At 40.4% G+C, this 27,561-nt stretch overlaps 1 protein-coding gene across 5 annotated transcripts; it reads left to right on the top strand.

Moving 5' to 3' along the window:
- The first annotated feature begins 478 nt into the window (after positions 1-478).
- LOC137192916 (target of Nesh-SH3) lies at positions 479-27,115 on the top strand. Of its 5 annotated transcripts, XM_067603971.1 has the most exons (23): positions 479-832; positions 7,463-7,642; positions 7,782-7,850; positions 7,951-8,083; positions 9,101-9,291; positions 9,835-9,878; positions 10,701-10,749; positions 11,458-11,523; positions 11,725-11,802; positions 13,889-15,229; positions 15,767-15,844; positions 16,256-16,429; positions 17,217-17,282; positions 20,013-20,075; positions 20,924-21,046; positions 21,431-21,520; positions 21,672-21,884; positions 22,708-22,813; positions 23,771-23,850; positions 24,451-24,480; positions 24,618-24,776; positions 25,751-25,873; positions 25,961-27,115. In XM_067603971.1, the coding sequence occupies exons 1-23, from the start codon at positions 724-726 to the stop codon at positions 26,074-26,076; spliced, it is 3,681 nt and encodes a 1,226-aa protein (XP_067460072.1). In that variant the 5' UTR covers positions 479-723; the 3' UTR covers positions 26,077-27,115. The 5 variants fall into 5 exon arrangements, with proteins under 5 accessions (XP_067460072.1, XP_067460073.1, XP_067460074.1 ...); XM_067603972.1 differs by lacking the exon at positions 11,725-11,802; XM_067603973.1 differs by lacking the exons at positions 13,889-15,229; positions 15,767-15,844 and having other exon boundaries at positions 489-832.
- The last annotated feature ends 446 nt before the right edge of the window (positions 27,116-27,561 follow it).

The following is a 27,561-nucleotide window of genomic DNA, read 5'->3' as shown; positions in this document are numbered from 1 at the left end:
AAGCATACCGTAGTTGCCATATAAAGATTTTTAATTTGACATAAAAAAAAATGTTGGCAATGAATGTTCTTGTCTGTGTGTGGGTGGTACTAATACATGTACATGGCTATAAATAACCAGGTTTCTTAAATGCCATGCTACCTTCATATTCCAAATATTAACAAGGATATTTGTGTGCATATAAACATACTCAGTGCAAGGAAAGCTAAGAAAAGGAATAAAACCAATAAGAAAGTGTCAAAGGCCTCTGCAGATGGAAAGCAGGATTGGTGTGGACACACCAGACTGAGCAGAGAAAAAAAGAGAAGAGAAAAGAAAAGAGACAGAGAAGGGCGGGAAGGTTGGAGAAAAAACATACACTCCTTTTCCAGAGAAAGAGAGTGTTGAGAGAGAGAGAGAGAGAGTGAAAGAAAAGAAGAGATGGGGGGAGGGTAAGGAGAGTGGATTTGTGCGCCTCCTTCTGTCCCCTCCCTCCATTATAGAGGTATAGATGGTGCAGGAGCAGCCTGCTGCATCCAGAAGTCCAGTCCAGTGAGCTGCACTAGTCCTGAGAGCCACCAGCTCAGAGAAGTAGTCCAGCCACTGCAGAGTCCTGCAGCTGCAGCACACATAACACTCAACCTGTTACAAAAGATTTATTCAGTCAGCAAGGTACCACTGAGCAACCGTGTTGAGAGATCTCTGAGCTGTTACACCTGAGACTCATAGTCGACCACAGCAGTCATGATGTTTAGGATGCAGCAGCACTCACACAGCCTTCTGGTCTTTCTCCTCATGGTCTTCATCGCTGGGATAGTTCTCTGTGATCCCTCCGCTCCACGCAGAAGCAGAGGTAGGTGACATATACATTTTCTGGACATGCATATGAGTCACTCACCCTGGTGTGCATGTGAGGGGACACCATGATGATGCTTGCTCATCATGGTGTCCCTACACAGTCTCAAGACCCATGCAAGTCACGTGGACCAGAGACTTCAGTTTGCTGATACTGTATGTTTGGATGTGAACATCTCTGTGTTCTCCTTGTGATGGACTGATTACTTTTCCATAGTCTGTCTCTACCTTCTGCCAAATGCATGCTAGGTTAATAAGATTCATACTTGTCTTATGAGTACATGACAACAGTAAAGGTTCTGCAACTTAAGCAAGCCTACTCTGTACTAATGATATATAATGATTGATGGGTGTCATTTACAAATCTTGTTTCTAACATGATAAAAAAGGTAGAAGCATCTTGCAGCCTCTGCTTTGTAGAAATCCCCAGATGCACACAATGAGCAAAAGATAAACAAAAGTAGTCTTGTGTTTCCAACAAACTTGTTTTCTGTGTCCACAAAAAACAGCTGCAACTTATCAGTATTGCAGTACATATGCATTCATATGCATATATATATATGGTAACGCAGCAGTATAGTGAAGCTGGGTGTTAAAAGGGATTAGTGTTGAATTCCAATAGCTGATTCAAAGCATTCAAGTAGTTATAGAGCTAAAGTTCTTAAATATTTCCTTATCAATACATTTTGTTTCTCAAAATTATTGAAGCTGTTTTGTTCCTGCACTGAGTGGAATAAAAACTATACATATTGTCTCCCTCCAAACAAATCACCTAAATAGATTCAATGAGGGATTTGAAAGTTCTCAGATTCTTCCTAAAAGGGAAGGAGGAGAAGTAAGTTTTTCTTCTCAAGAACCACCTGTTAGACTTTCAAACTGCCCTGATTAGAAACTGTGTGCTTTTACGATCCCTGTCGTTAATCCACATTTCCCTGAAATGAGGTGAGCAGACACAGTGAAATAGGTCAGTTACTGCTCACAGGTTTTAATGAAAGTGTTTCCAGGTTGGGGGTTAGAGGTTAGACTTGTAGACAACCTGGTAGGATGACTTTCCTGGAACTGTGCCAACAGAGCAGATCAAGTGTATAATTTGGCTAATTACTTTCATTTGTTGCTTCAAGCAAATATTTATTGTTTTACATTATCTCATTAATGGATTTTTTTTTTTAAATCAAACCATCTGAAGAGAGTCTTTAAAACTAAACACAGACAGTGCTGTAGACACATCATTGCTGTCCAGTGAAGATATCTCCAAAGTATCAACAGAAGTACAGAAGGAAGATTATCACAACAATGTCTTTGCATTATGTAAATATTACATATGTATCATGTGCAATCCAAATTGCTATTTAGGGGATTTATCACCAGTTTGAAGATAACTCAGTGTCAGAGCTCCCAAACCCTTTACTCCTACATACAGAGTTTTCTTTTCCAACATAAAGGAAACCATAAAACAGACTCACTTTGATAAGTAGATTATAGCATATTGCACCTCTTCGGTCTGATTAGGATTCTCACGACATTCTTGGAAAACAATATATTTTCCACAAACGTTTTCCATATAGTCTCATTATCCCACTGCAAACACACTGAACTCTGGCTCTCCATCTCTGACTCTATACTTTCCAGCCATGCTCTATTTTGTGGGTTAAATTTGGGGACCCTTTGAAGACTTTGATGGTAATAAAAGTGATTTGAGGTGAGCAGACTGGAGTATAAAGAGGTAAGCACGGTGGAAAAGGCTGCTTCCAGTGCGTAACATCGCTGGCTGAACTTGGCACGCAGACAAATCACAGTGTGCAGTTTTGGAAACTAGATGAAAGGGGGAATGTGTGTTTTTGCTTTGGGAGGAGAGTTAAAAGTCTGTATCTCTGTTCTTCTTGGATCAGGCTGCTGGTTTCAGAATGAAACATGTTATGCAATGACGTGTGTTTGCTTTCTTTTGTTAAAGATATTATCGGACAACACAGTGTTGTCAGAGCTGACAGGTCTACGTGCTGTTAGATGATCTGTACTTCCCACAGCATTTATGGTAATTATGAGTGTATATCTGCATCTGAATGAGTTGAAACTCTTTTAATACAAGACATTATTTACTACCGATCCACTTCAGGACAATATATGGCCTGGAAACTGCTGCTGAGCCAGACAAAACAAGGCCACATGTCTTGCACAGATTAATGAGGGAAATATGGAGGTAGAGAGGAAAGTAGAGGAGGTTAGAGGACAAGACAGATAAATTCAAAGCACTTTAGGAAGTTGAGAGAGGATCAGGTTGATGGAAAGATGGCTGGTGACACATACAGGACAGAAGAGATTGAGTAAAGGAGGAGAAGGATGGGATGGAGCTGTGCCACAGGGGAAAGGAAAACAGCTGTTGCTCAGTTGAATCTGACAAGGGAATATATAATGTGAGAGCAGAGAGACCAACATGGAAGCAGCCAAAGTGGGGGAAAATGTGGGAGTACAATCCCAGGCACAGCTCTCTCCCGCTGCGCCGCAAGGTGAGGCCTCCTGGCATCCCCTCCTGTGAGCCTGAGAGGTGGGATCAAGAAAGCTCCAGTTGAATTACGGTATATATTTGATGGGCTGAGTTACACTAGTCTACAGCTCCGGGTATTCCCGTTAGAGCTAATATAGGTCAGTTCAGCTGTCGTTTGCACACCAGCTAAATGATTTCAAACCCTCTGCGCTCCGGCTGGCACGGGGCTCAGATGATTTTCACACTTCATTGCCTTAAATGAAGGTGACTGTTTTACCAAGGGCCATAAAACATCTGTCTCTGTCTCCACGGTGCGTGAAGCCAAGTCTCCTCTTCCAGGATAGAAACCTGAGAGGGCGAAATACTGTACGCCAGAGCTGCGTAAAATCACTTTGAGACTTAGGGCACCATGCACGCAAAGTCAGAATACGTGTGTGTGTATGGCATCTACTGTCAGTTGAATTGATTTAAATGGGTGTGTATGTGTGTGATACTTTCAGGTTGTAGGGTACTATAAAGTGTTTATACCCTCATTTGGTCAGTCTGTAGAGCCCAGCTGTCATGTTCAGCCACTCTGACTCAAGACAAACTGACATGACTTCATTATTTGGTGTCACTTTCATCCACCAAAACTACCACATTCATTTCAACAAAGAGAGGAAAGTTCCATTGCATATTTTGAAAACAAAACAAGCCTTGTAGTCCTGCTCCAAGTTTTTTTTTTTTTTTTGAGGCTTTGCTTTGGATATTTATAGTTCATTAGTTCACACATCAGCTTCAGTGGAAAAGTCTTGAGATGATCTCAGTGTATTTATTCTAGAGCATTTACTTGAATAGAGTCCTTTTCATCTGAACTGAAAGAGAGGCGAGAGACGGTGTAAAGAACTTGCAGCAGTGATGATCTGTGGTTCGTTAATGACAGTAAATCAGCATGTGGAAAGGTGATGCCAAAGAACTGCGAATACTGTAGAGATGCACTTCTTAATATTTATTTCCAAACACCAAACACACATAAAAATATCATGTTGCACTGCAGTTGAAAGTGAAGAGAGCGTGTTATGCTGACAACCCCATTAACCTACTCAGTTTCCCGGAGGATCATCCATCACAGCTGATGATCCAAGATCGCCGCTCTGCTGAGCCAAGCTTGAATTTCCACTTTGAGGGTGTTTCTCTTTTTCAAGCCAGCAGGATTACATTCTCTGGATATTAGTTGAAAACAGGATGACTACAAGGGTGAAATGTTTATTGAATGATGTGGCATTGTTTATTGTATAATCTGACATGTTTATTGGCCACCTCCCAGTGTTATGATGGATTTCCTCGTACAGTAAGCGCTGATTAATTGGTTGTGTTCTCTTGGGATGCATGTGGAGATAGTCTGCTCATGTCATGATGTTTTAATTGAAGGGATTAGTCTTCAATGTGAGATTTACAGTATATTATATAATAGACTGCCACCCCAAATTGTGAGTAGGAATGACATTCGTGAAGCTGTTTCGAAATTCTCCATAACCTGCAGATGAAATTTATTAAAAGGCAGATCCATTTTTGGCTATATCATGGCACTGTACCATTTTCTCTCTGTTAGAATGAATGTTTGCTTTGATTGGGTATTAAGGTTATGGGTTTAATTACACTGTGGCTACATGTCATTTGATGAGGTAGTAAATCACTGTTTTTTTTTAGTTTGACAGGGTCAGAGTCACCAGTACAATTGCTCTCATGATGAATTTATATTCAAATAATCAGCCATTATTTTCCTCATTAGTCATCTGAAATGACTCGTTGCGGGCCCACACAAACACGCACAACATGACTTTGTGGCTTAGAGATTTTTTTCTGGCTAGCTAAATGTCAATAGTTTTCCTTTGTACTGTAGTTGATTGATTATTAGAGCTGTGACTGGATCAGTTCCTAAAGCCTTATTCATTTTACTCTGGAAATATTGATAAGTCTTAACAGTCCCTAAGAGGTGTGTGGGCCAAATGGCCAGGCTTTCGATGGGTTGTCGTGGGAGCAAGCCAGTGTTTTCTTGTACTGGAGTTTTAAAAACGTGCTGCCAGAAGTTTCCTAATGTTTCATATGCTCTGAGCCCCCCACCCTGTGAGCCAACCTCACTCGTGTTTTATCGGAAATATTGATGGGAGAAGCAAAACAAATGCAGTTTTGATAGGAAACACATAGCTGGAAAAGTGCAAGGGTATTTTTCAAATTCAGGGCTTCCCCCTCTTTCGCTGTCAGTGTCTGTTTTGGCATCTGGCAGCTGCTGGCATTATTCCTCATGCAAAGTTCCACTATTTCATTTAATGCTGAAATATGAGCCAAGGACATGTGCTGTGGAGAGTATAGTACAAGCCATAACCCAGGCAGAAAGTCAATTGTTTTAAGCCTCGAAGACAATGAGGGGTGAAAGTTTAAGCCTCCATAGACTCATTTGTGATTTCCACTGTAGACCTCAAAAAATTTAAATGACAAAAACAGAGCCTGTGGAAATATAATTAAATGTATGAATGCTCTAAATTCTAAGTTGATTTGAGGAGGATGTAAATGTTCAAAATAAAACACACTTAAATCTAATAAAAATGGGATTAATATGACAAACTTGTGTGTCACATCTACCCTGGTGGTTATTTATTGTTCTACATGTGTACTTGCCAACTGTCAGTCATAAGTCACACTTCTGGCCCAGCTGCCTTCATCTGAGTTTTCTGATATTGATTTGCATGCCTGTAATAAATTGACTAACTGTTAGCTTGCCAAGTTATTGGCTAGTGTTGAAGGCCAAATGGCAGAGGCAAGTAATGAGAAAAAAATAAGCAAATTCATCAATTGATTGTGCAAGCAGGGACCTAGAGTTTGCTTGTCAGTTCACTCGTTATGATGTGCTTCATTGTATCAAGACTTGTTGCTTAAAATTTAACACAAGCTAGCTACAGCTACTAGCATACAGAGTTGTGATATTGATTAAAATGGCTTCTTCTTGTTTGGATAAAATGAAAGAAAAAGTTTCATTGTATTAGAAAAAGATGTTTGACAAATCAAAAAAAGTTTTATCAAATATTCCTTCCAAGTCTTCAGGTTTAAGAGCTCGCCTGTAAAAATGAGACTTGAACACTCACAGAAATCATCACATTTTTGTGCATTCCACCCAATATACAAGTAATCAACTGTGGGATGAAATAGTCAAATCTGCCACTCTCACCTACCTTTGATTTACTCCTGTTTTTGTTTTGTCCAACTGACACTCTGCAGGTCTCTGATCTTTACACGTGCATTTCAGCAATCGCAATGTCAGACCAAGTTCAAGCTGTCATGGTTGCCTTGGCCAGTAAACATGAGCTCATCTGTAGCCTCTGTTGGCTCAAGATTACTATGCTCCACCCTTTTGTGCCTGTCCTCATCTAAAATCTGTCCCAAGGCTTGGCTGATTGGGTCTCTGCTCTGTGGAGGTCCCTTCTGGCAGGAAACGTGCAGTTTCTTGTAAAATGTGTGTGTGTGTGTAAGCGAAAAAAATGTCTGTGTGTGCAATGTATTATCTCATACCATTTTTTAGTCAAATCAAATCATTTGAATCATGCCTTGCTGACCTCAAGGTTTCATAAGACCTTGATTTAAAATTTAAAAAACAGCATATCTGTTTCAAAAGCCACTTCTAAGAGCAGAGACATATCTTTCGCCTACAAACTCCTCATATAGAAGCTGCAGTGTCTATAAAAGTCATGTTCTCACCCAATTAGAAAGCACACAATAAAAAGTGTTATTAGGTACGTGCTCTAGTTTTGTACTCTATTAATAAAATCACCACTATTAACTTTTGGTAAAACCTAAACCTCAGCAGACATCTTAAACCAGCAGCAAGCCTGCTTTGACTGTGTGTACTCCTAGCGTGCTTGTTAAGTGATGGAGAGCAGAAGTGCTCAATCTCTTCCTTGTAAGCTTTTCTGGTTTTACAAAACAAGACTAAAATGGAGAAAGAAGTTTGTTTGAGGGTTGTAGGCACTGCACTTTATGACAGCTTTCCCTATGTGCTTTAGAAGCCATAGCCTTGAGTCATAAGTGCAGTGATCTTCTCAAAAACAAAACAAGAGTAAGAACCTACTTGAATGTTACATGAAACAACTGTGTCTTCTCCTGCCTTCCCAGTGAGACGTCAGAACATGAAAGTCCGTATCAGCGCCACTGGAGACACCATCGTGATGAAGTTTTTGCGTCCCAGCACTGACACAAAGCTTGAAGGCTACATCCTGGGCTATGGCAGCAGCATGTTCTCCAAACAGTTCATTCAGCTGCCTGAGAACGGAGAGCCTTATGAGAATGAGTTTGGTGGGTTCCACAAACAGACAAGGACCAGATGACTATGATGCATTAGTGAACTGCATATTGCATATTTTGACTTTGACTGTTTGTGTCTATGGAGGCTCAGAGGATCTGTAAAACTAACCTCTAGTTCGTCTTTTTATAGATGCTGAGCCCAAGTACCTTATTGCTGTCCAGCCCATCCCAACCAACGAGGTGAAAAAGCAGTGCACAGGTAATGCTTCTACAAGAATTTCATAGGGAATTCAGGCATGAAAGGCATGGCCACTTTGGCATTGAGGTGGACATTAATGTTAATGTTCATTTGTTTGCAGGTAAAGTGGAACTGGAGAAGCCGCTACACTTGGTCATTGGGTCAGTGACGCCCACTTCAGTTCTCCTGTCCTGGGGGACGCTGCTGAAAACCCCCTATGAAGGCAATGTCATGAATGACTGTTTGGAAGATGGGTGAGCTTGCACACTAACACACGTGCACGTTGTCCTCGAGAGCTTGATTGTAATACCACATTGCAAATACAGAGAGACAGCTTGGTACGGATTCATCGATGTGCTGAAAAAAGAGACAATCACATGAATGCACAAGTGCATGAAGATTATTTTTCAGGCTTTTTCATTTCATGTCCACTGGCTGTATTGTAGTTTTGGAAAGCACAGAAACAGATGGTGGAAGCTTAAGTCACTCTCTCTCTCGCTCTCTCTCTCTCTCAGACATTTGGTGCAGAGACTCTGGTATAACTGTATAAACAGTATATGACTCCCTTAAGTCTCTCAGGTTACTAAGCAGTGGATCCCTAACAGACTGTGCACACAGGTGTTTAGGAGAATCCGCCCACATAGTGTACTGTATGAGAAAGTTTTCCTTCTCTAAACAACATCTCCTAATTGAAACTTTATGTAAAAAACCATTTTGGAAGAATCTGATAAAAAACTTGATCTCCTGCTCCGCCTTTTGGAATGAATCTCTTCTTGCTTTTATTTCTAATATTAGTTTCATGTGTGTCTTCTGAATAAAAGAATAGAAACATTGGTCCTTTTGTGGGAAGAGTTTTTCTGTTACAGCATCAACACTTTGACGTTGGAAACCTTGAGATGGACATTTTTGTATTGAGCGCATACATTTTTCTCAGAAGGAACATACAGTAAGATCAAACTCCCAACCCTGCTTGTTAGAACATTGTTAACATTGTTAGATTCGTATACAATACTGATTTTACAGTATCTAGATGTACTTCATTAGTTCTATTGTGACATTAAAGTGTGAATGTCCCTAAAACGGTTTAAATGCCTGGGAACTCCTCACAAGTCAGAACTGATAAAACTTCTTTAAACTTTTTTCTTTAAAGTTCTTGTTCATCTAGATATCACTTCACCTGGATGACTGAGATTCTTCATAGACAAATTTAGATGTAATGTTTATCTACATCTACAATCAGCATGCTCTATTCTGATCTTTCTTTGGCCCAGACACTACACAGTGCGTTATCGGGAGAGGAACAGGAAGTGGAACTACCAGACTTGCCCAACGAGTGACACAGTCATCGACAATCTGAAGCCCAACACAGTCTATGAGTTCGGTGTCCAGCCCAACACTAAGGACGGCACTGGAGTGTGGAGCAAGCCAGTCATTCACAACATCAGCATGGGGAGTACAGATGGTATGTTTGATGTTGGTTTTTCATGACACCATCCCTCCCTTTCCGGTTATCTGTGGACCAAAATATTTAGATGTTATTGTATGTTTAAGAAAAACTTTGCTAGATAATGTTACACATCCCCTTAGAAAGTATCTTTCTGTTTCCGTTATTTCTAGTCTTCACAGTCTGTAAAAACCTGTGCATGAATCTGTTTGTTCAGTTTATTACGGATCAGCTCTTTTGCTAATTGGGCAATGTTTTCCATCTTTTTTTAATGTGAACACATGATGGCAGATGCTGACTAAGTGTCTGCCAATTAAGTGGGAGTAATAACAGTGACATTGCGTGCCATTACGGTATCATATGAACCCTTAGATCCTGAATAGTGTTAGTGAATCATCTTGTGGTTTACTTGTGGTATTAACCCACTACTGAGGAACCCTCTTATTCAGTCATTTAATATGAAACACATCTTGAGCAAAGCATGTTTGAAATGTGGTTTTATTTAGCTCCCTCACTTTCTATTAATTTCCTAATTTTTTAAATCTTGTGTTGTGTTTCTAGACAAGGCCATCCGGAAAATCGTCAAACGTCCCATCAACCCTGTGGTATGTACTGGATGCACTCTTTTTAATTTCTTATCAAAGCATAACTAAAGCATCATAACTTAATATTATAATTTGGCCTTTTTGCAGTATTTTTTACGTAATCGTCATATTGTATTAATATGTGGATACAGGTGCTATTAGTAGTCAAATATGCTAAATGAAAGATGCGAGAGTGGTGTGACTGCAAAGGTACACCTCTTCTCAAAATAAATATTTTCGGGAACAGGGTGTGTATTTGGAACAAGAAATATACTTTAGAGTCCATGTTGTGCACTTTAGTAAGTGTATGTTATTCTCAGGGTTGTTTGCCTAATTAATTTTCCATCCAACTGCTGAATGGAAACAGCATCAGTGCAGCCAGGGTAGGCCGAGCCAAGAGAGCAGTCTGTAGCTAGCTAACTTCTGGAGAGGAATAAAAGAGAGAAAAAAAGAAAATGAAGGACAGCGAAGGAACGATAACACTGTGGAAAGGAGTTGTGAGGAGAAAGATGGCACGGATTTTCGGACAGTGCAGTGCTGTTGTATCATGTGCTGCTAGCTTCATATTCATAAAGTGTCACAGCTGCTGAGAATCAGACACAACACTTACCCCTCAAGAGGGAAACTTTGAATAACAATCTTCTCGCCAGGGAGTTTACCAATTCGACATGGAGTTGAAGGCCTAAGAGTTGTGCAACAAAGAAAGAGGCAGAAAAAACATGGTATTGAAGACAGAGTGTACATTTAGAAGTAGGACATTTTGTTATGATGATATTTCCTTACATTACATTAAATTATATTTTTCACAAATTCTTCCATGTCTTCTTGTCTTTCGCCCACCAGAAACCCTTAACGCCAGGTCCACACTCCTTCCCCTTTGCTCCTCGCCATGGTAAGCCAATAGAGACATGCTGCTTTTGGTCAAACCCACTGAACCCTATTTAATACAGCAGCAGAATTTTTATAATGCGGTATGATTTATCGCTGCCCAGAAATGTCTGTTTCAGCCCTTCTCACTGACCCCTGCTTTAAGACTCAGCACTGGAAGAATTTTAACATGCAGGCTGGACCTCATCACATCCAGTCTCACGTTTTTAAATCTGCAGTTTTTGTTTTGCTGGTTTATTGCAGATTCCAAGACCAGTAAAGCTGTTTTCAAATTGTGTGACCATGAAGATTTAGCACGAGATTAATTATAAACAATATTACTACGTGGAGACCAGTATGCCAATATATAAACAAGATATATAAACAACTTCAACCCAGTTTACCAAAAGCTATGTTTATGTTTTTTAATTAGAGATTGAACCTACTTTTCCCTGGTTTAAAAATCTTTTAGTTTCCTAACCTTAACCATATTTTTCCTTAGGTGCCTGGCGTGGATATTATAAGAATAAACATTTAATAAATATTGGTTGATGTGTACATTATTGGCCCGATAATGTTGAAGAAAACTATATTGTAATGTGGGTGACATTATTTTTCCTCCAAAACATATTTTGCTATTGTAATTTCTCTACCCAATTCTTTTTTCAGGACCCTGAAGGCATCTTCTGTGTTGACTTCTTGACATTAATCTCTCCTCCCTTGTCCTTGTCAGTTCTCCATAACAGGACCCAGGGCAGAGTGCCCCTCACCCGGAACATAGGCTCAAAGACAACTCTTGGTAATGCATTTTCTGACCTAAAGCTTAATTCTGAGGTCGGAAAAAATCTCGATGTTCTGTCTGACTATTACTTCTCTATCACTATCTTGCAGGAAATCTTAGCTCGTTGTTTAATGAACATACACTAGTTTTTGTACATTCTACAGGACATACAGCAACAAGCTTTCTCCCAGATCTACTAACATACACTATATTTCTCAGCTCCACCCGCAACCACTAGACAGGATTCTCTGTCGACCCCTGGACCCACAGTGCCTTTGGTCACCAAACAGCAAATCGGTAAACAGTGAATAATGGTTTTAAAAAGGCTTCATGGCTCTCATTCCCGCTGCGTGCAATCATAGACTCGGCAGACTATAATTGAGAGGCTGTCGATAGCTGCATGAGCAAGAGTGGCATGCTCTGAACAAGTACAGTAGCTCAGCCCTCCCTGGATGCGAGCTGATGGTGTCAGCTGTTTAATAAGGGTAAGGTAGGTGGCCTTGGCTGCATGGCATTTTCATAAAACTACATAGCTCATAGTGATTTTTAATGAAGGTTTTAAGGTTCTTTTATATTTGTCAGTTATTTTTATAGTGATTGATTTTCAAGATCTGTTTACCCAAATGAATCACAGATTATAACTCAAACTGTAAATCACTTAGACAAGCCTGCCAGCCAACAGTACTATAGAGAACTGGAACATTAATACCATTTATCTAGAGTCACCACATGTCGTGGGCTCCTGTTCCCAGCCCCCCAGAAAGTGGTGACCTTTGATCAGCACTGACAACCTTGTAATCTTGCATTTCAGTCAGATCAGTCATATCTCAAATAAATGCACTGTCTTAATTTTCCCGTCTCTTATCTCTTTGCCGTTTGTAATTTCATCAGTACAAACTCCATCAGTCCATAACACTATTTATGTCCATATGTTACTCTGTTTCATTACTCAGACTTGATCTTTCAGTATGTACAGTATAATTGTTCATCACCATTTGTGCTGATTACAAACCTGAAGCTTTTGCTTTCAATGCAGTGCAGTCGAAGATGTGAAGTCTGCATGACAAACTGCATGCACCAAACATTCCTCTCTCCCCAGCAGGAACTCCAGCAGAATCTCTCTTATCTTCTTCTTTTCTTTCCCTTTGTCGTCTTCTCTCACATTCATCTTTTATTATATATATTGTATATTGCAATTTCCCTCAGTTGTTATTACATAAAACCAGAGTGTTGTCATACACATGCTGTGTCCCAATTCGGGCCTGGATATGTCCAAATACAATCGAATAGACCAATTATTCATCTTGTGTTCAAGTGAAACTGTAAACTTGGGTATCACAAAACCCAATTTGGTATTTTGTGGTACTTTGTTCAGCATTTGAGGTCAACTTTATAGTGACTAACTTGAGAATGATTGACCCGAGGAGTACCTGAATGTGCCATAGTTTTGGTGTTTGTGACGCTAGACTGTCTCATTTAGGAAGAGCTCAGGCTCAATCTGGCCCTCTGGTTCTCTGAGGGACCGACTGTCATGGGCCGCATTGTTGAGAGGATCCAGTCTCTGAATTGAGACACAGCTAGTCTTGATTTCTTTTTAATATATAAAGTGTAATTCCAGGAAAAAATCAGATGACCATTGTTGTGATTCCTGTTCAGATTCCATTGAATTAATCAACAATCCTCAAAACAGAGGTATTTTTAACATTACATGGCCATAAAGTTGAGTACAGGTACTAAAGGCCTAGAATGCCATGTTATCTATTGCTTGTTTGCCTTTCTGTTGTTTTTTTCACTATCTGTCTCTCTTATTTTCTGACTTCCTCTCTTTTTCTCTCATTCTCATCACTGAGATGAGCATCTGATCAGATTGAACAATCAATTTAGAATGGTCCATCAAAATCCCACAGCAAGCGATCAATCAGTGACTATTAAACCCTCATGTGTCATAGAGGCACAGCCAATGGATTTGGATGGCCGTCGCTCACAGACATCCTGGCTGTGGTAGCTGAGTCTGTCTGTAGTAACACGGTTGTTACATTGCAAATACCTCCATATGGTCTGTATGCCTTTGAAATTGGATCCCCTCTATCAGACTGGTGCCAGGTAGAAGATATTGTGTAACCTGTGCTTTAGTCCAAGATTATCTGTGAGATCTGTGAGTTCTCAGGCCAGTAGCTGTTGGCACTTCTGCTGATCTAAATTTCAGCTGTTCAGCCATTGCCTTTATGTCTTGCTTTTGTCATTTTCTAGATAATAAAATAACATTATGTTTTATTTCATTTTATAAAAGAACCTTTACTACAGAATATAATATTTGAAATAATATTTTACAGCACAGTGTTGTGGCATCATGGCCATATTTTCTCTCTCTTGCACCACCCAGGAGGAGGAGACCTCTCCAGATCTTTCTTGCCTCCTCTCCTGGAGGTCCCCTTAGCTCCCAGGCTACGCCCTCCACTACACATTTCAGCCACCATGGCCTCTGTGCTAGACCCCCAGACAAATGTGGAGAAATATGGAGGATATCCTCTGAGTCAACCACAACAAAAGCCCCAGTCCCAACCTCATGCACAACCTCAGCCAAACCCCCAGCTACAGCCGCAGTATCGACCTACACCACAACCAAAGCCCCAACCCCAACAATCTCAACTAAAGCCCCAGACGAATCCTCAACTCCAACCTCAGCCAAAACCCCATTACACAACTCAACTACAACCTCAATCAACATCCCAGCCCATACACCATCCCCAAACTGAGCCCAACCCCCAACAGACATCCCAGCCCACTGTCCAGACCCTAAGTCAAACACAACCCCAAGCAACATCTCAGCCCATACCCCAAAGCCAACCTCAATCACAACCCCAAGCAACATCCCAGCCCAAACTTCAGACTCAGTCACAATCTCAGCCAAAGCAACATCCCCAATTACAGCCTCAAACCACACCCCAGCTCCAGTCTGAACAACAACCTCATTCAAGAACACAGCCCAAACACCACACACACCCACAAACACAACCTCAACTTAAGACCCAGACCAAGCCTCATCTGCAAGTTCAACCCACTTCCAAGCCCACATTAGTGGCAAATCCTAAAACACCTCGACCAATACCACGGCACATACTTCAAACACAACAGGCACAACCAAAGACTCACACCCAATCCCAACGTCAACCACAATCACAATCTACAACTCAGCCACAAACTCAAACACAACCTCAACCAATGGCCCACTTCCAGCCCACCTTCCAACCACAACCTCAACCAAAGACCAACCCTCAGCCTCAGCCTCAGCCACAACCAAAACCAAAACCTGAGCCAAAACACACCAAGCAGCAGTCTAAGGCCCAACCACCTAAAACACCTAAACCAAAGAGTGATTTTTCCCAACCCAAGCCCAAGACACAACCTCTAGAGAAGAACCAACCCAAGTCCCAACCAGATCCTCAGTCAAAAAAGAAGCTAAAGCCACAACCTGAATCAAAGACCCCAACCAAGGATCGACCTCGGCCAAAGACCCGGCCAGGGCCTTCAACAAAGACCCAGGCCCATCCCGTACCTCATTTTCAACCCACTTCCCAATCACAACCCAGATTGGCCCAGACTCAGTCCCGTTCTGAACCTCTACCCGAGCCACACCCTGCATCTAGGCCCCGACCACAACCTCCTAAGACCAGGACCCACTCTGATCTCACCAAGGTCACTCCAAGGCAGGGAGTCCCTACGGGTAAAGACCCTACTTTCTTCCCATCAGAAATCCACACTTAAGTATTAAGACATTATCTAAAATTACATTTTAAAAGGGGCATATTAATTAAATTTTTTGTTGTATATGTATTGAGTTTTCAAAGAAAACTTGGATAGTTATTGTCAGAATCTAGTAAATAAAATCAGTTAAATTAAGATTTTCGGTTAATCTCAATGAGTTGCTAAAATGTTTAGCAACCTTCGATACCATTATTAAATGTTCTCAACTGGTAAAACAAAGTTAGCCTGTGCAATCAATTTGTCTTCCAATCAGAGTGTGCTATTGTGTTGTTAGATGTAAGAGTTGACTCTTTATGAGTGTCAAAATCACAAAAAAATGCCCTTTCTAGTTACCATTGATTTAAAACCAACAATAATCTCATTGTGTTTTAAGAAATAGGGGTAGGACATGCTCCTTTTAAAAGTCAAATTATATTTGTATACATATTATCTTAAATAATAATGATTTAATAGTGTTGAGTTATAGTGAATAAATAGTGAGTTTTCTTTCATACAGCTCCTAGTCCACCAGAAGAGGGCAAGCCTCTACCAAGACCTGCCCTGGCTACAGAGAAGGCTGGTAGTTACAATCATGGTAAACACCATGACAAGTTTGTCCCATTACCATCTCTGCTTTCGTCAAGCCACCCATGGAACCCAACGCTTTCAGTTGTACTTCAAACCATTGGATGATGTCACCGCTTCCCCATCTCCATCTCCATTCTTACGCCCTACACACCCCACCCCATCATTGTCCCTGCCTCCATGTGTGCCTTCATTATCAGCCCAGAACACTCACCTCACTCCTGCCCATTCACAACCAGCGCAGTCTGGCTAACTTTTCTTTCTCAGATTTTCATTTATGCCTCTCTGTCATTTCACTCATCGTCCACTCTTCTACTTTCTTTTCACTGACTTGCACTATCATTTATTCCATCTAGGTAAAGCTATCAAGCTCGGAAAAGGATCAACCCTAACCTCCCCAATTGCCTTTCTGCTCATCTAGGTACTGGCGTCACCAGATCCTCCATTGCTGAAGTCCCTCGTTTTCCCATTAGCTCATCAGCTCCTCCAGCAGGAAGAAACACAACGCAGTCTCGCACCAGAGTTCCTCCTCATTCCACTCGTAATGGTGTCAGACCATACTCTCAACCCAAGATATTCCCCAGCACACCTGGGGGTAATGGAGCACTCACTTCCTTTCCTCTAAATCCCTCTTCCCAAGCAGCTACCTCAGATTATCCTCTCCTGTCAGCACTCTCTCATTCTTTTGTCTGCAGCTGTGCATCTACAGAAGAAGACAAACAGACTCAAACAGACTCTTGATTTAGCACATGATCTGTTTTAATTCATACAATAGAATGCCTGTACCTTTATCCCTCTCACTCTATCTTCTGCTTTATCTCCTGTTACAGTCCATGTGCTCTCCATGCTCTGCCACATGTGCTCTGTGGCCCTCTCTGTGTGTATTTCACACCTTTACCATGAGCAGCAGTGGCGTCTCTGGGGTCATGATCGTTAACATGATTTATGGTCCCTCTTGTTGGCCCGGTGGGAAGTCTGGCCACAGCACTGGCCAGGATACACCACATTTTACACCAGCCATGCCAAGCCAAGCACTGGGCAGACAGTACAGCCACCATAGCCAGTCTTTCTTTTTCTTCCTCTCTCTGTATCTCTTCCTCTCCCAAACACACCCGCACACTCCCCAAAGAGTTATAGAAGAATGGATAATGAGAAATGCCAAGAGATAGAATTTATGTTTTAAAGTCATGCCAATTCCGTTTGTATATCCAGCACATCTGTAAAAGCAGGCTAAAAACACAAGCAAGTCTGCAGCTGACATTCAATAGTGAGACAGGCAAAAGTAAAATCTTTTTTTCTCTTTTCTGACTTTCTTCTTATTTGGTATGTATATTACACTGACACAAAACATTTTATAACAGACCTTTTTCTCCCTCCAACAGCCGATGGGGCGCATCATAGGGGCAATGCTCTTCCTAAACCTGTGGTGTGGCCCAAAGACAAAACTGGTAAAGACAAACCAAGATAATCATCTTTCAGTGTTCCTCACTCACTAACCTATGAGGCACTGTTATGTCCTGTCCCACACAGTCACACTGATCTGTGCTTTTGTCACAATCCTCTCATGCTTTGTGATTTTCAACTTGCCTGTCAGTGTGATGTTTTGTGTCTAGCTGTGGTCTGTGTTTTCAAATATGTATAGTCCCAGTAGCGTGTACTTGACTGAGACTGAAGCCACATAACTCTAATTTTGGCATATACTTGTCCTCGCCACATTATTTAGTCTACGGCACATATGAATTTGTAATCAGGAACTGGTTTGAATTAGTTTTAGAACAGCTTCAGCCTGCTTGTTGGGAAAGGTGAATGTGGTCTACCCTTTTTTCTTGGTCAATCACATTATTTCCATTCTGCCAGGCAGGCTCAGTTAATTAGAGTAATTGAATCCATCTCAAGTAGTAATGCAAACCACGTCTAGACCACATAAATTAATGGTGACGATTCGCTCACTCCTTGTTGCTTGGAGTTGTGAAGAGAGGTTGTGCTTCAGTCTCATGTCACAGCTGGTGTGTGTTATTTCTGGAAACTTGGGTGGTTTCAGAGGTCTTTAAGGAGTCGCAAGGCTCTCTGGAAGCACCTCTACAGAAAAGAATAGTTGTTTTGCCTGCCACCCTGCAACACATCAAAGCACAAAGCTCCTAATGACCATTTGTACCTTTTTTAAAAGACAGAATCCACACATAGTCCACCTTGCTTCCTTTATGAAGGAAATAAATAACATGAAACTGAGTTAGTAATATCATCATTACTAACTCATTAAACTGAACAGCACTCTGCTACTCAGTACAGTAAGCAAAAGTTAGAGCATGCTTTGGCGAAACGCGAATTAGAGCATGTCCTCAACAGTTTTATAGCGCTCAGTTTCACATTGGCATTTCAAATTGAATTTATTTCAAAACTGTGCTTATAGTGGACTGCAGGTGTGTAATGGACAGTGTCCATTCATGAATCCCATCCATAAAATCTGAGTGTGTGTTGCAAAAACAACAACCCCTGAGACACTGGTATGTATTTCAGTGGGAATATTTTCCTAGACTGAACGTAAATCTCTGTGTTTTTGATTTTCACATTCTCACCCTGAAGATGTTAGAAGAAGTTATCTGACGGAAACCACCACTCAAATCTATTTTAAATTTACAGATCTGACTCTGAGGCTTTCAGCACATCAGGCGCTCGGCTTGCTATTTGGGAAGTTTATTGTACAACAGGAATTCAAAAGCATCCACTGTAGAAACTATAGGATGTCGGCCAGATTATATTATAAACATGTAGATGTATTGTTGACATATGTATTGTTGCATCACATCATATCACATTACATCACTATGGCTCTGTTCATTCATTGTCCAGTTAAAGCATGACATCACTCTATTTGTATTTGTTGAGGCTGGCATTCAAATTACTGCATCACCATTGTGTGACTTCATGTATAAGCATATGCTTGCCATTAGCTATACCATGTGTGAGTCAGAGGCACTCCTTGAATGTATTCTCAGTGTTCATCAGTCAGACTTATTGGCAGATGATGTTTCTCTTGAGAGTATCAAGAGAAGTCAGAGATCATTGATTTATGCAGACTACGGTGAGGTCAACTCCAGCAATGCCCAGGGAGGAAACAAGTCCAAGAGAAATGTTTTTGAGGTATTTTGGCCTCGATATGGATAGCTTAGACAACTACAGAATTATGTTGTCAGAATGAGCACTAATGAATCTCTGAGATAAGAGAGTGATGACTGGCAAAGGGAGTGGATACCTTAGAAATTAATCCCAACTCTTAAAACAGGTTATATCTAAACAGCTCAGATATGAAATAAGTAATAATAAGGAGATTTCGTATGTCAAGACACTCAGGGCTTCTCTACCTCCTCTAAGATATCACAACAAAATTTAGTAAGATTTGCTTGTTTAATGACATTAAATCATGCTAAATTCTTTACATTTAAAATCTGACTTTGAAGGTTTGTTGCAAAGATGTTTTCATTACAAAACCTTGCACTTTCTTGTGATTACTTATGCAGCTCATTAAAGCCAACTCATTCCTTGTGTTCAGTTTAGATTGAAACCGATCTGGTTTTCATCTCATAGCTTGGCTTGAACTTTATTTTATTGTAGCTTTGTAATGCGGGAATTTTGTGGAAAATTCGGTGGTCCAATTGCAACTGATCCAAAATAATTTTTAATAGAACAGAGTCAAAATCTTATAAAAAAGTTATTGGATCTGCTACTTAGCTATCATCTTTAGGATTAACTTTTTATAATTTGTTGGTTATTCCTCTGGAGTGTTTTTTAGGTTGAGTGGATAAAACGGGCTTCAAGGTAGTTTAACACTGACATGGTTTTCATCAGTCATAGACCATGGCAGTGCTCTGCGGCAGCACTTCACATGCAATCTGCCTGGCTTTTTATGTGCTTTATTGTCCCTTGTATTATGCCTGTGTGTGTGTGTGTGTGTACACTCATTTCACAGCCCACAGCATTACAGCAGTCTCCTGCATTGCTAAATATCCCTCTGTTTTCAAACCCATAAACACAGCATTCTTTCACCATTATTGCACAATTAAAATAACCATCATTTGTTTTCAGTTGTGTATCTCCTCTTCAGTGCCGACCACCTGTTGCTCTGTCTCAGTTGTGACTCTAAATCTGAAATGGACTCTGTTTCCCATGATTCCCTGCAGTTCTGCGTCCCTCTATTCCTGTCAACAAGAGAACCAACCTGGTGGGAAAACCTAGTGACCATGGTGAGGGCGACAGTGATGGCTGCACTGAACACTGCTGCACTTTGTCTTGTATACTGTAATTAAGCACACAACAGCTTAAACTAAGCTGCTCCTTAAGCCATTGGTGCTCAAACCTCTTTTTCCATGCTCCCCTTTCAATGCAGAAAATATTATGAAACATGACACTTATTTTGTTGTTTGAATGAAGCTTGTTAAAATGAATCTGCTAGCGTGAAAGCACTCTTGTTTGTTTATTACTCCCACATGTATCAGATTTATTCAACTTTAGTTCCACTCCGCATTTTTCCACAAGGTCATGCTGCAATGCTGCAATGCTTCTACACCTACCAGTTTGAGAACCGCTGCTTTAAGTTATCCTCTGCAAATAAAAAGGGCTCACAACTCTCAAACTACAGTAGCTTGCAATAAAATGTACAAGGTGTCCTAATGCACAAAACAGCATTTACCTTAACATTACAGCTCATCACAGATGTCTTGTCGCTGAGGCTTTTTTTGTTTCACTCACTGTTTTCTCGCTCATTCTCCTGTCTCACTGTGATTCAAATAATTGTACTTGTGTGCACAAAGCCAGTGTGTGTGTGTGTGTGTGTGTGTGTGAGCGCACTATGGTTCTGAGCATCTGGGCACCCTTGGTGTCAGTAAATGTATTCTGGCAGACCTTTTCCCCCTATAAAGAGCACAAGAGATATTACACAACAAGTAATCTCTGATCTTTCAGCAGCCAGGAAAAGGCCACTGAGTTGCTCAGTGAGGATGGCCAGAGCAGATGGATCACAACTGTGTATGACTGTGAGTCAGATGATGAGGGTGAATAACTGATCTCTCCTCCTCCTGCTCTCTGTCCTCAGATAAACCCATGGACCTGAAACAAGGAGACAAGGAGTCCATCTTGAAGCCATTCCCACTGGTCACAGCCAAACCTAAACAAGAGCGCAGACAGCAGACAACCTCCTCTGCCCCAGCCATAAACAGTATGAGTACTTTTAATATCATAGAGGAGTGTTACATCATCATCAACATCATAGCTGCTTTAATATAGCAAAATGACCTCCATGAATGTGAGAGCATATGTAACTGAAAAAGCTGTGAGTGCGAGAGTATGAGACAATGCATGCATCTGATAATCAGGTGATGTAGCTTGCAGGTGTGTATTGTATATTAGTATTAGAGACGGAAAAACAAGAAAATGTTGAATATGAATAGGCAGACAGAGAGCCAGAGTGCCGGCCAGAGCAGGTGCTGGGCGGGCTGGTCGTTGACCTGGGCCAGAGCTGTAAAAATAAGGACAGAGAGAGCTGCCAGGGACTGTTGGCACATCAAACTAACTCCAACTCCTCTCTCTGTTTCCTTTTCAGGCAGCCGTTTTGACCTAAATGACAACTCCTCCATATTCAGGCCCTTGCCTGCATCAGATTTAGACATCATGGGCAGGAAGCGCTTTGTGGGTAAGACTTCATCAGGCCATTTTACATTTCCACTGCAGATTTAAATGCTTCATTATTAACATCAACAGCTCTGTAGCAACATACTGTGTGTGTTAAGGCTGGGATATGACGTGAATACTGTAACTCCTATTCTTATTGTACCTGTCCACAGCTCCTCATGTGATCTATAAGACAGATAAAAAGCCAGATGAGCCGTGCTCTATCACCTCCTCCCTCGCTTATTTCCCTGATGAGGAGGAGGGCAGTGATCAGAATGTAACTGGTCCTCCCCGCGTACCGCCCTCCAATCTCACTGTGGTTACTGTGGAAGGTTGCCCATCTTTTGTCATTCTTGACTGGCAGAAGACCGACAATGAAACCAGAGGTACAGTAAATTCAAACGAAAGGCAGACACTTTAAAAATAGAGTTAATGATTAAAATGGTGAATTTTGTTTTAAGACATTCAATAAATCCCTTGGAAACATGTTTTATGAGTGACAAAGTGATGGCCATGGATAGATGAGTCGGTTATGAATGATGCTGTGTGTCCATTTAAGAAGTTTGTAGAGATAGAGGCGAGTGCAGTGTTGGTTATTTTGATGAGAGCAATGTGAGAACATAGAGCAAAATGTGATGGTTGGGGTTGAAATGTGAAGTTTAAAGGCCTCCATTGCATCCAAATATATTTTACTATTACTTTCTAATGATGGTTTATGGAAAGGGTTTATATATTGGCTTTACTAATGGTTAAAGATCCCCTCCAGGAGATATAAAAATCCTCTGCTTGGAATAATACATTGTGTCTGATATGTTTTTTCCACAAAAATGTTCAGTTACCTTGTAAAAAAATTCTTGAAATAACATTTAATCCTTCTCCATCATTGAAAAATCTCCTCCATTGCCTCCAAACTAGTTGTGACGTCACAAATCACGCTCGTAGGTACATGCCTTAAACTCAGATTTAAGCTTCAGCAGATGAATATGAAAACAGGTTTTAGTGTCAAACTTTACGTCATTCTGCTCAGTGAAGCTCAAACATCCAACTGAAGGACCAAGAAGAGAAAATCTTTTTAACTGGAGGGGGACTTTAAGAAATCATTTCCTGACAAATGAATGGTGTTGATAATGTGTAGTTGTTTAGAGTTGAAATTTAGAGCATGTTTGTTTTATTAAAAGCACATTGGGGATTTTTCTGCTCCTTTGTCAGAGTATGAGGTTATATCCACCACTAAAGGACCTCATGGAGAGGAGGTGTCCATACTGACGACAAACCAGACACACACAGCAGTAGAGAATCTCAAACCAGAGAGCAGGTATGTAACAGAAGACTGCAGCTAGACATTAAAGGATAGGTTCACAAAGACTGTAACACTGAAAGATATCTACTTGATTTGAATCATTTGGACAGCTGAAACTTCATATTAGCTCCAGATAAACTTTTAAATACATTTTTGCACAGAAGGAGGACTGTGGATTTTAGCCCCCATCACTTACATTGTAATTGGATTATGAAGGGATCTTCTAATGGGCAGTATGAATAAGGGGAATGAATATGGCAAGAAAAACCTATGTCAGTGTTCATTTGGGCACCTGACTGTTGTTTTGAGACATACTTGAAAAATTGTGAATCCATCCTTTAATATGTCTTTTATCAGTATGTATCTGAACTCATCAGGATGTATCTCTTTCTGAAGTCTTCCATTTGTACAGATTAGGAACAACCATCATGCTTACAAGATTTAAATACAAACCTTTTGCTTAACAAATACGTTAGGCTTGAGATACTGGCTGATTACATTAGTACGGTTCACAGTAGACTTCATCTTTTTCAAATTCCCTTGCACAAGTCAATGCAGTGAATCACGTTTGGTTTTGCACATGCAAAATGTCCAAGGAGACACGAAAGCTGAGTAAATCTGGCTGGAATGGGTCACTGAGTTTTTAATTAGATCTCAGCATCTGGAGTCTCAAAACTCACCAGAACCCTCCCTTGGGCTGGGTTTGCTAACCCAACGATTGCCAGGACATCTGAGCACAGCACATGGAATAACCATCATCTATGTGTGCTTGTGCGTGAGTGTGTGAGACGGAGTGTGTGTGTGTGTGACCCTTCTTACTTTGCTGTCCAAGGCATGAAAATATCTCAGAGTCTCAGTTCTGGAGGAGGGAGGAATTCAGGTTGAAAACTCCTCGAAGTTTGGATTACACGTTTTACTCCTTTTTCTGTATGTCTCAAATTTCTTGTTCTTAATGTGTAATTCTTGTTTCAGTTATGAATTCAAAGTAACACCGAAGAATGAGCTGGGAAGCGGACCCTCCAGTGAGCCTGTGTCTTTCAGCACAGAATCAGGCAAGTTTTTACAAAACATCTAATCCATTTTAACCATAAGAGGAAATCCCTGATAAACCCTGATGTGTTTTCTCTTACATAATTAGTTGCATGTCAACGCCACTGTATATGTAGGTAATCATCAGACTATGATTAGCGTTGTTTAGCATCCCAGAGGGTGGGCTATTAGGCAGTTGTTAGTGTAATGATTTCAACATGGTAAAGGGGTCCGACTGATTAAGACTCAAGGGTGTTGTCAGCTCACCAGATGTCCTCTGAGGTTTCTAACAGAGGCATATCATCCACCTGGTAATTAGGATAAGCTAATTTAGAAGCTAAATTTGCACTGATCATAGTGCAGCTGAAGTATCAACTGTTGTGTTTTTAAACTCATGATGACAACACTAAGAAGGGAATGCTGTGCTTAATTGGCGTCTTGTGGCGTCCCTGTGCAATCAAAGCCATGCCTTTTGGGGCTTAACACTGTAAATACTGTGCCAAATCGGCTCTAATACAAGTTTGGATTCATCTAACACAATATCCAAGATGTCTCATGACTGTGTATTAATTGTAAGTTGTTCTGATGACGTTACTCATTGCAACTTTCCCTCAAAATTGCAGCGGATCCTCGAGTGAGCGAACATGTTTCAGGTGAATATGGCCCTTTCCTCTTATCGTCAGTATGTTGCAGAAAATTGATGCTATTTTAAAATGTTGAATGTTCCCTGGTTTTTGGTCATATACATAACATGCGTTAAGCATTTTTGCATCTAATGATTTCCTCACAGGAAAAGATGCCATCTGGACTCAGTTCCCATTTAAAACCGATGCCTACTCTGAATGCAACGGGAAGCAGTATGTCAAGAGAACTTGGTACCGAAAGTTTGTGGGAATCCAGCTCTGCAACTCTCTGAGATACAAGATCTACCTGAGTGACTCTCTCAATGGTAACTACAGCCCACCGAAACATTAATGAACTAAGCAGCTCCTTATGGCCACCAGCAAATTACAAATCACTTCTGAAAACATTTCAAAATATCAGCTCTGTGGGAACTTCCTTGTTTTACATAACATAACTGTGCATTTCTGGCAACATTATTAAGGGGTTAAAATGTCCTGAATCCATAGAGGAACATGCAATTCTTCACTTATTTCACTTATTAGGTCTGCTGTGGATTTGAAACATGGTTGGACTGGCTCAGGGTATCTATGTGCCCATTAATGAATTTGCAGCTATGTTGTCTTGATGATGTTAAATTAGGAAATTAGATTAGATCATTTCATTCAAGATCTGAAGATGGTCCAGAGAGAATTAGATTGGTCGCTCCTGTACAGTGACAAAATAGACACAAGTCAGTCACAAGTCTGTACATAACAGCTATATGTTTATGTCTGCTGATCTCTGTTAGCCTGCTGTACGTCTTTAGCTGTATATTTACATGTGTGCAAAAGTGTACATTGTATGCAAGTACATTTAGAGCCACTGGAAACCGGAATCCGATTCTTTGTGTGGTCATGTATTTATTACAATCAATCACTTAATAAATAAAAAGACAACCATGAGTGATGCACCTGAAAACAGGACCATTAAACAGCTGAAAAATATTAAATAAAAAAATTGTAACAAGAATACATAAGAAACAAAACCATAGAACTTATTTCAAAAATACAACCGATATCTCAGAAAAAAAACATACTTTTCAAAGGTTTCACGACTGTTAGCACAAAACACTTTCTAAACACAAAACAGAGGATGTCCTTCAAACTGAAGTGTAGTTTGAACTCTTCTCCTGACACCTTCCTCCAAGACCTTTTCTAATGAATCATGAAGTCAAACCAATTACAGCCCCAGACAGAAAATTGGTCCTGTGCCCTGATTTCTTTAATAGCCAAAAACATACTTTCTCCTCCATCTCTGCAGGGAAGTTCTACAACATTGGAGATCAGGCAGGGCATGGTGAGGACCACTGTCAGTTTGTGGACTCTTTCCTGGATGGACGGACTGGCACCCAGATGTTAGCTGACCAGCTACCAGGCAGACAAGGTATTTTGGTTTACCATAACCATTAATAAATCATTAATACTGGTTTTCATTATGTAGACTCTCATCCCTTCTCTTTTTTTATACCAGGCTTCTACAGAGCAATGAGACAGGAACCTGTTAATTTCGGAGAGATTGGAGGGAAGTCGCACGTTACTTACGTAGGTTGGTATGAGTGCGGCACGCCCATACCTGGGAAGTGGTAAGCCCTCCACAGGGCTGTCCAGGAAGGGTGACTTCCTTGGTGGTGAGGAAGAAGAGGAGTACCAAAGACGCCTGACTTGGCCCAAGGGGGAGTGGGCCTCTCTTTCATGTTACCATGGACACTGTAGATGGGTCTCTCTGTTTGAACTCCCAGGTATGAACCTGTACAGGACTAATAGGTGTCACACAACTCTATGGGGTGTAACATTTGTCTTAATTTCTCTATTTATCAAACATGTCACAATGGATGAAAGAATGCAGGAGTTTGAGTGAACCAAAACGTTGAATATACAGTAATAACAGAGAAAATGTTGGGAAGCTGGCTCCCAAAATGTAATAACTTGTATGATATTATTTATCAAGGGATTGTTATTGAATATCTTGTGTGTGCTCGGGCTTTTAGAAGAGAAAGTAAAAATACTTCCCAATACTTGCATGGCTATGAACACACACATAGATTGTTCATTTGTATACAGAAATGAAGTACCAATCATATATTGATTGTACATTTGGATGTTGTAAAATACAAGAACACAAGTACACACAGACATGCAGAATTTACCTTCTACTGGCCCTATGAGATTATTAGCAGTTACAGTTTGCACAGTATTAAACTTTTGTTCATATATGTATATGGTGTGAAATACAGTATGTGTACCAGGGATCACAGATGATAGTTTTCAAGTTTGAATATCATGTCATGGATGTAACAGCTTCAGCCAAATTGTTGATCTATTGTGAAAAAGCCAAAACTTGAGCCCAGAGGTTCTATGGGATAACTTGGAAACAGAAGACTTGTATTTTTTAATGCCCATGCAATCTTTTCTGGTATTTTATAAAAGAATAAAATATATATTAAAAACAATAAACTGCGCTTCATTGTGAAATGATAATTTATGTGTTTCTGTTCAAACATGCAAAATGTACATAAAACTTTAGAGAAACAAAGTTTTTTCCACATCTGTTATATGACTGCGGTTGTTTTTGATGTACCATGTAGACAATGTTCAGCAATAAATCTTGTTTTTATATTTACCGATATCCATTTCCATCTGACTTCAATGCCTTACATTTAAAGGAAAAGTTCAACATTTTGGGTAATACCCTTGTTTCCTTTATTGCCATGAGTTTCATTACATTTTGGTACCACTCTCATGTGTTTGCAGTAAATATGAAGCTAACTTAACTTAGCACAGAGACTGGAAACATGGGGAAACTGCTGCTAGCCTACCAGCACCTCTAAACTCATTAATACATTTTATCTTGTTTGTTTAATAGTACAAACTATTTCTTAACCCTTGTAAAATGGCTAATTATTATTTTTACACCTGTTATGTGTTAATTAGTTCTCAAGTCTGGGTAGCAACTTCCACATGTCCAGTCTTTATGCTAAGCAAAGTTATCCTTGGCTGCTGAAGATAGCTTCATACTAAGCATACGGACACATGAGGGGTGTCAATCTTATTAATTCTCTGCAAGCAAGCGAA

The sequence above is a fragment of the Thunnus thynnus genome, chromosome 11 (genome assembly GCF_963924715.1).
Source record: "Thunnus thynnus chromosome 11, fThuThy2.1, whole genome shotgun sequence".
In the NCBI taxonomy this organism is placed as follows: Eukaryota; Metazoa; Chordata; class Actinopteri; order Scombriformes; family Scombridae; genus Thunnus; species Thunnus thynnus.
The sequence above is the reverse complement of the archived record's forward strand: the minus strand, read 5'-3'. Positions and strand labels throughout refer to the sequence as shown.

Bases quoted from the DNA above. Each gene is read 5' to 3' on its own strand.
- LOC137192916 (XM_067603971.1), top strand. From the start codon at position 724: ATGATGTTTAGGATGCAGCAGCACTCACACAGCCTTCTGGTCTTTCTC. The intron at 11,524-11,724 runs GTAATGCATTTT...TATATTTCTCAG, and splicing joins AGGCTCAAAGACAACTCTTG to CTCCACCCGCAACCACTAGA. The intron at 24,481-24,617 runs GTGAATATGGCC...ATTTCCTCACAG, and splicing joins AGTGAGCGAACATGTTTCAG to GAAAAGATGCCATCTGGACT.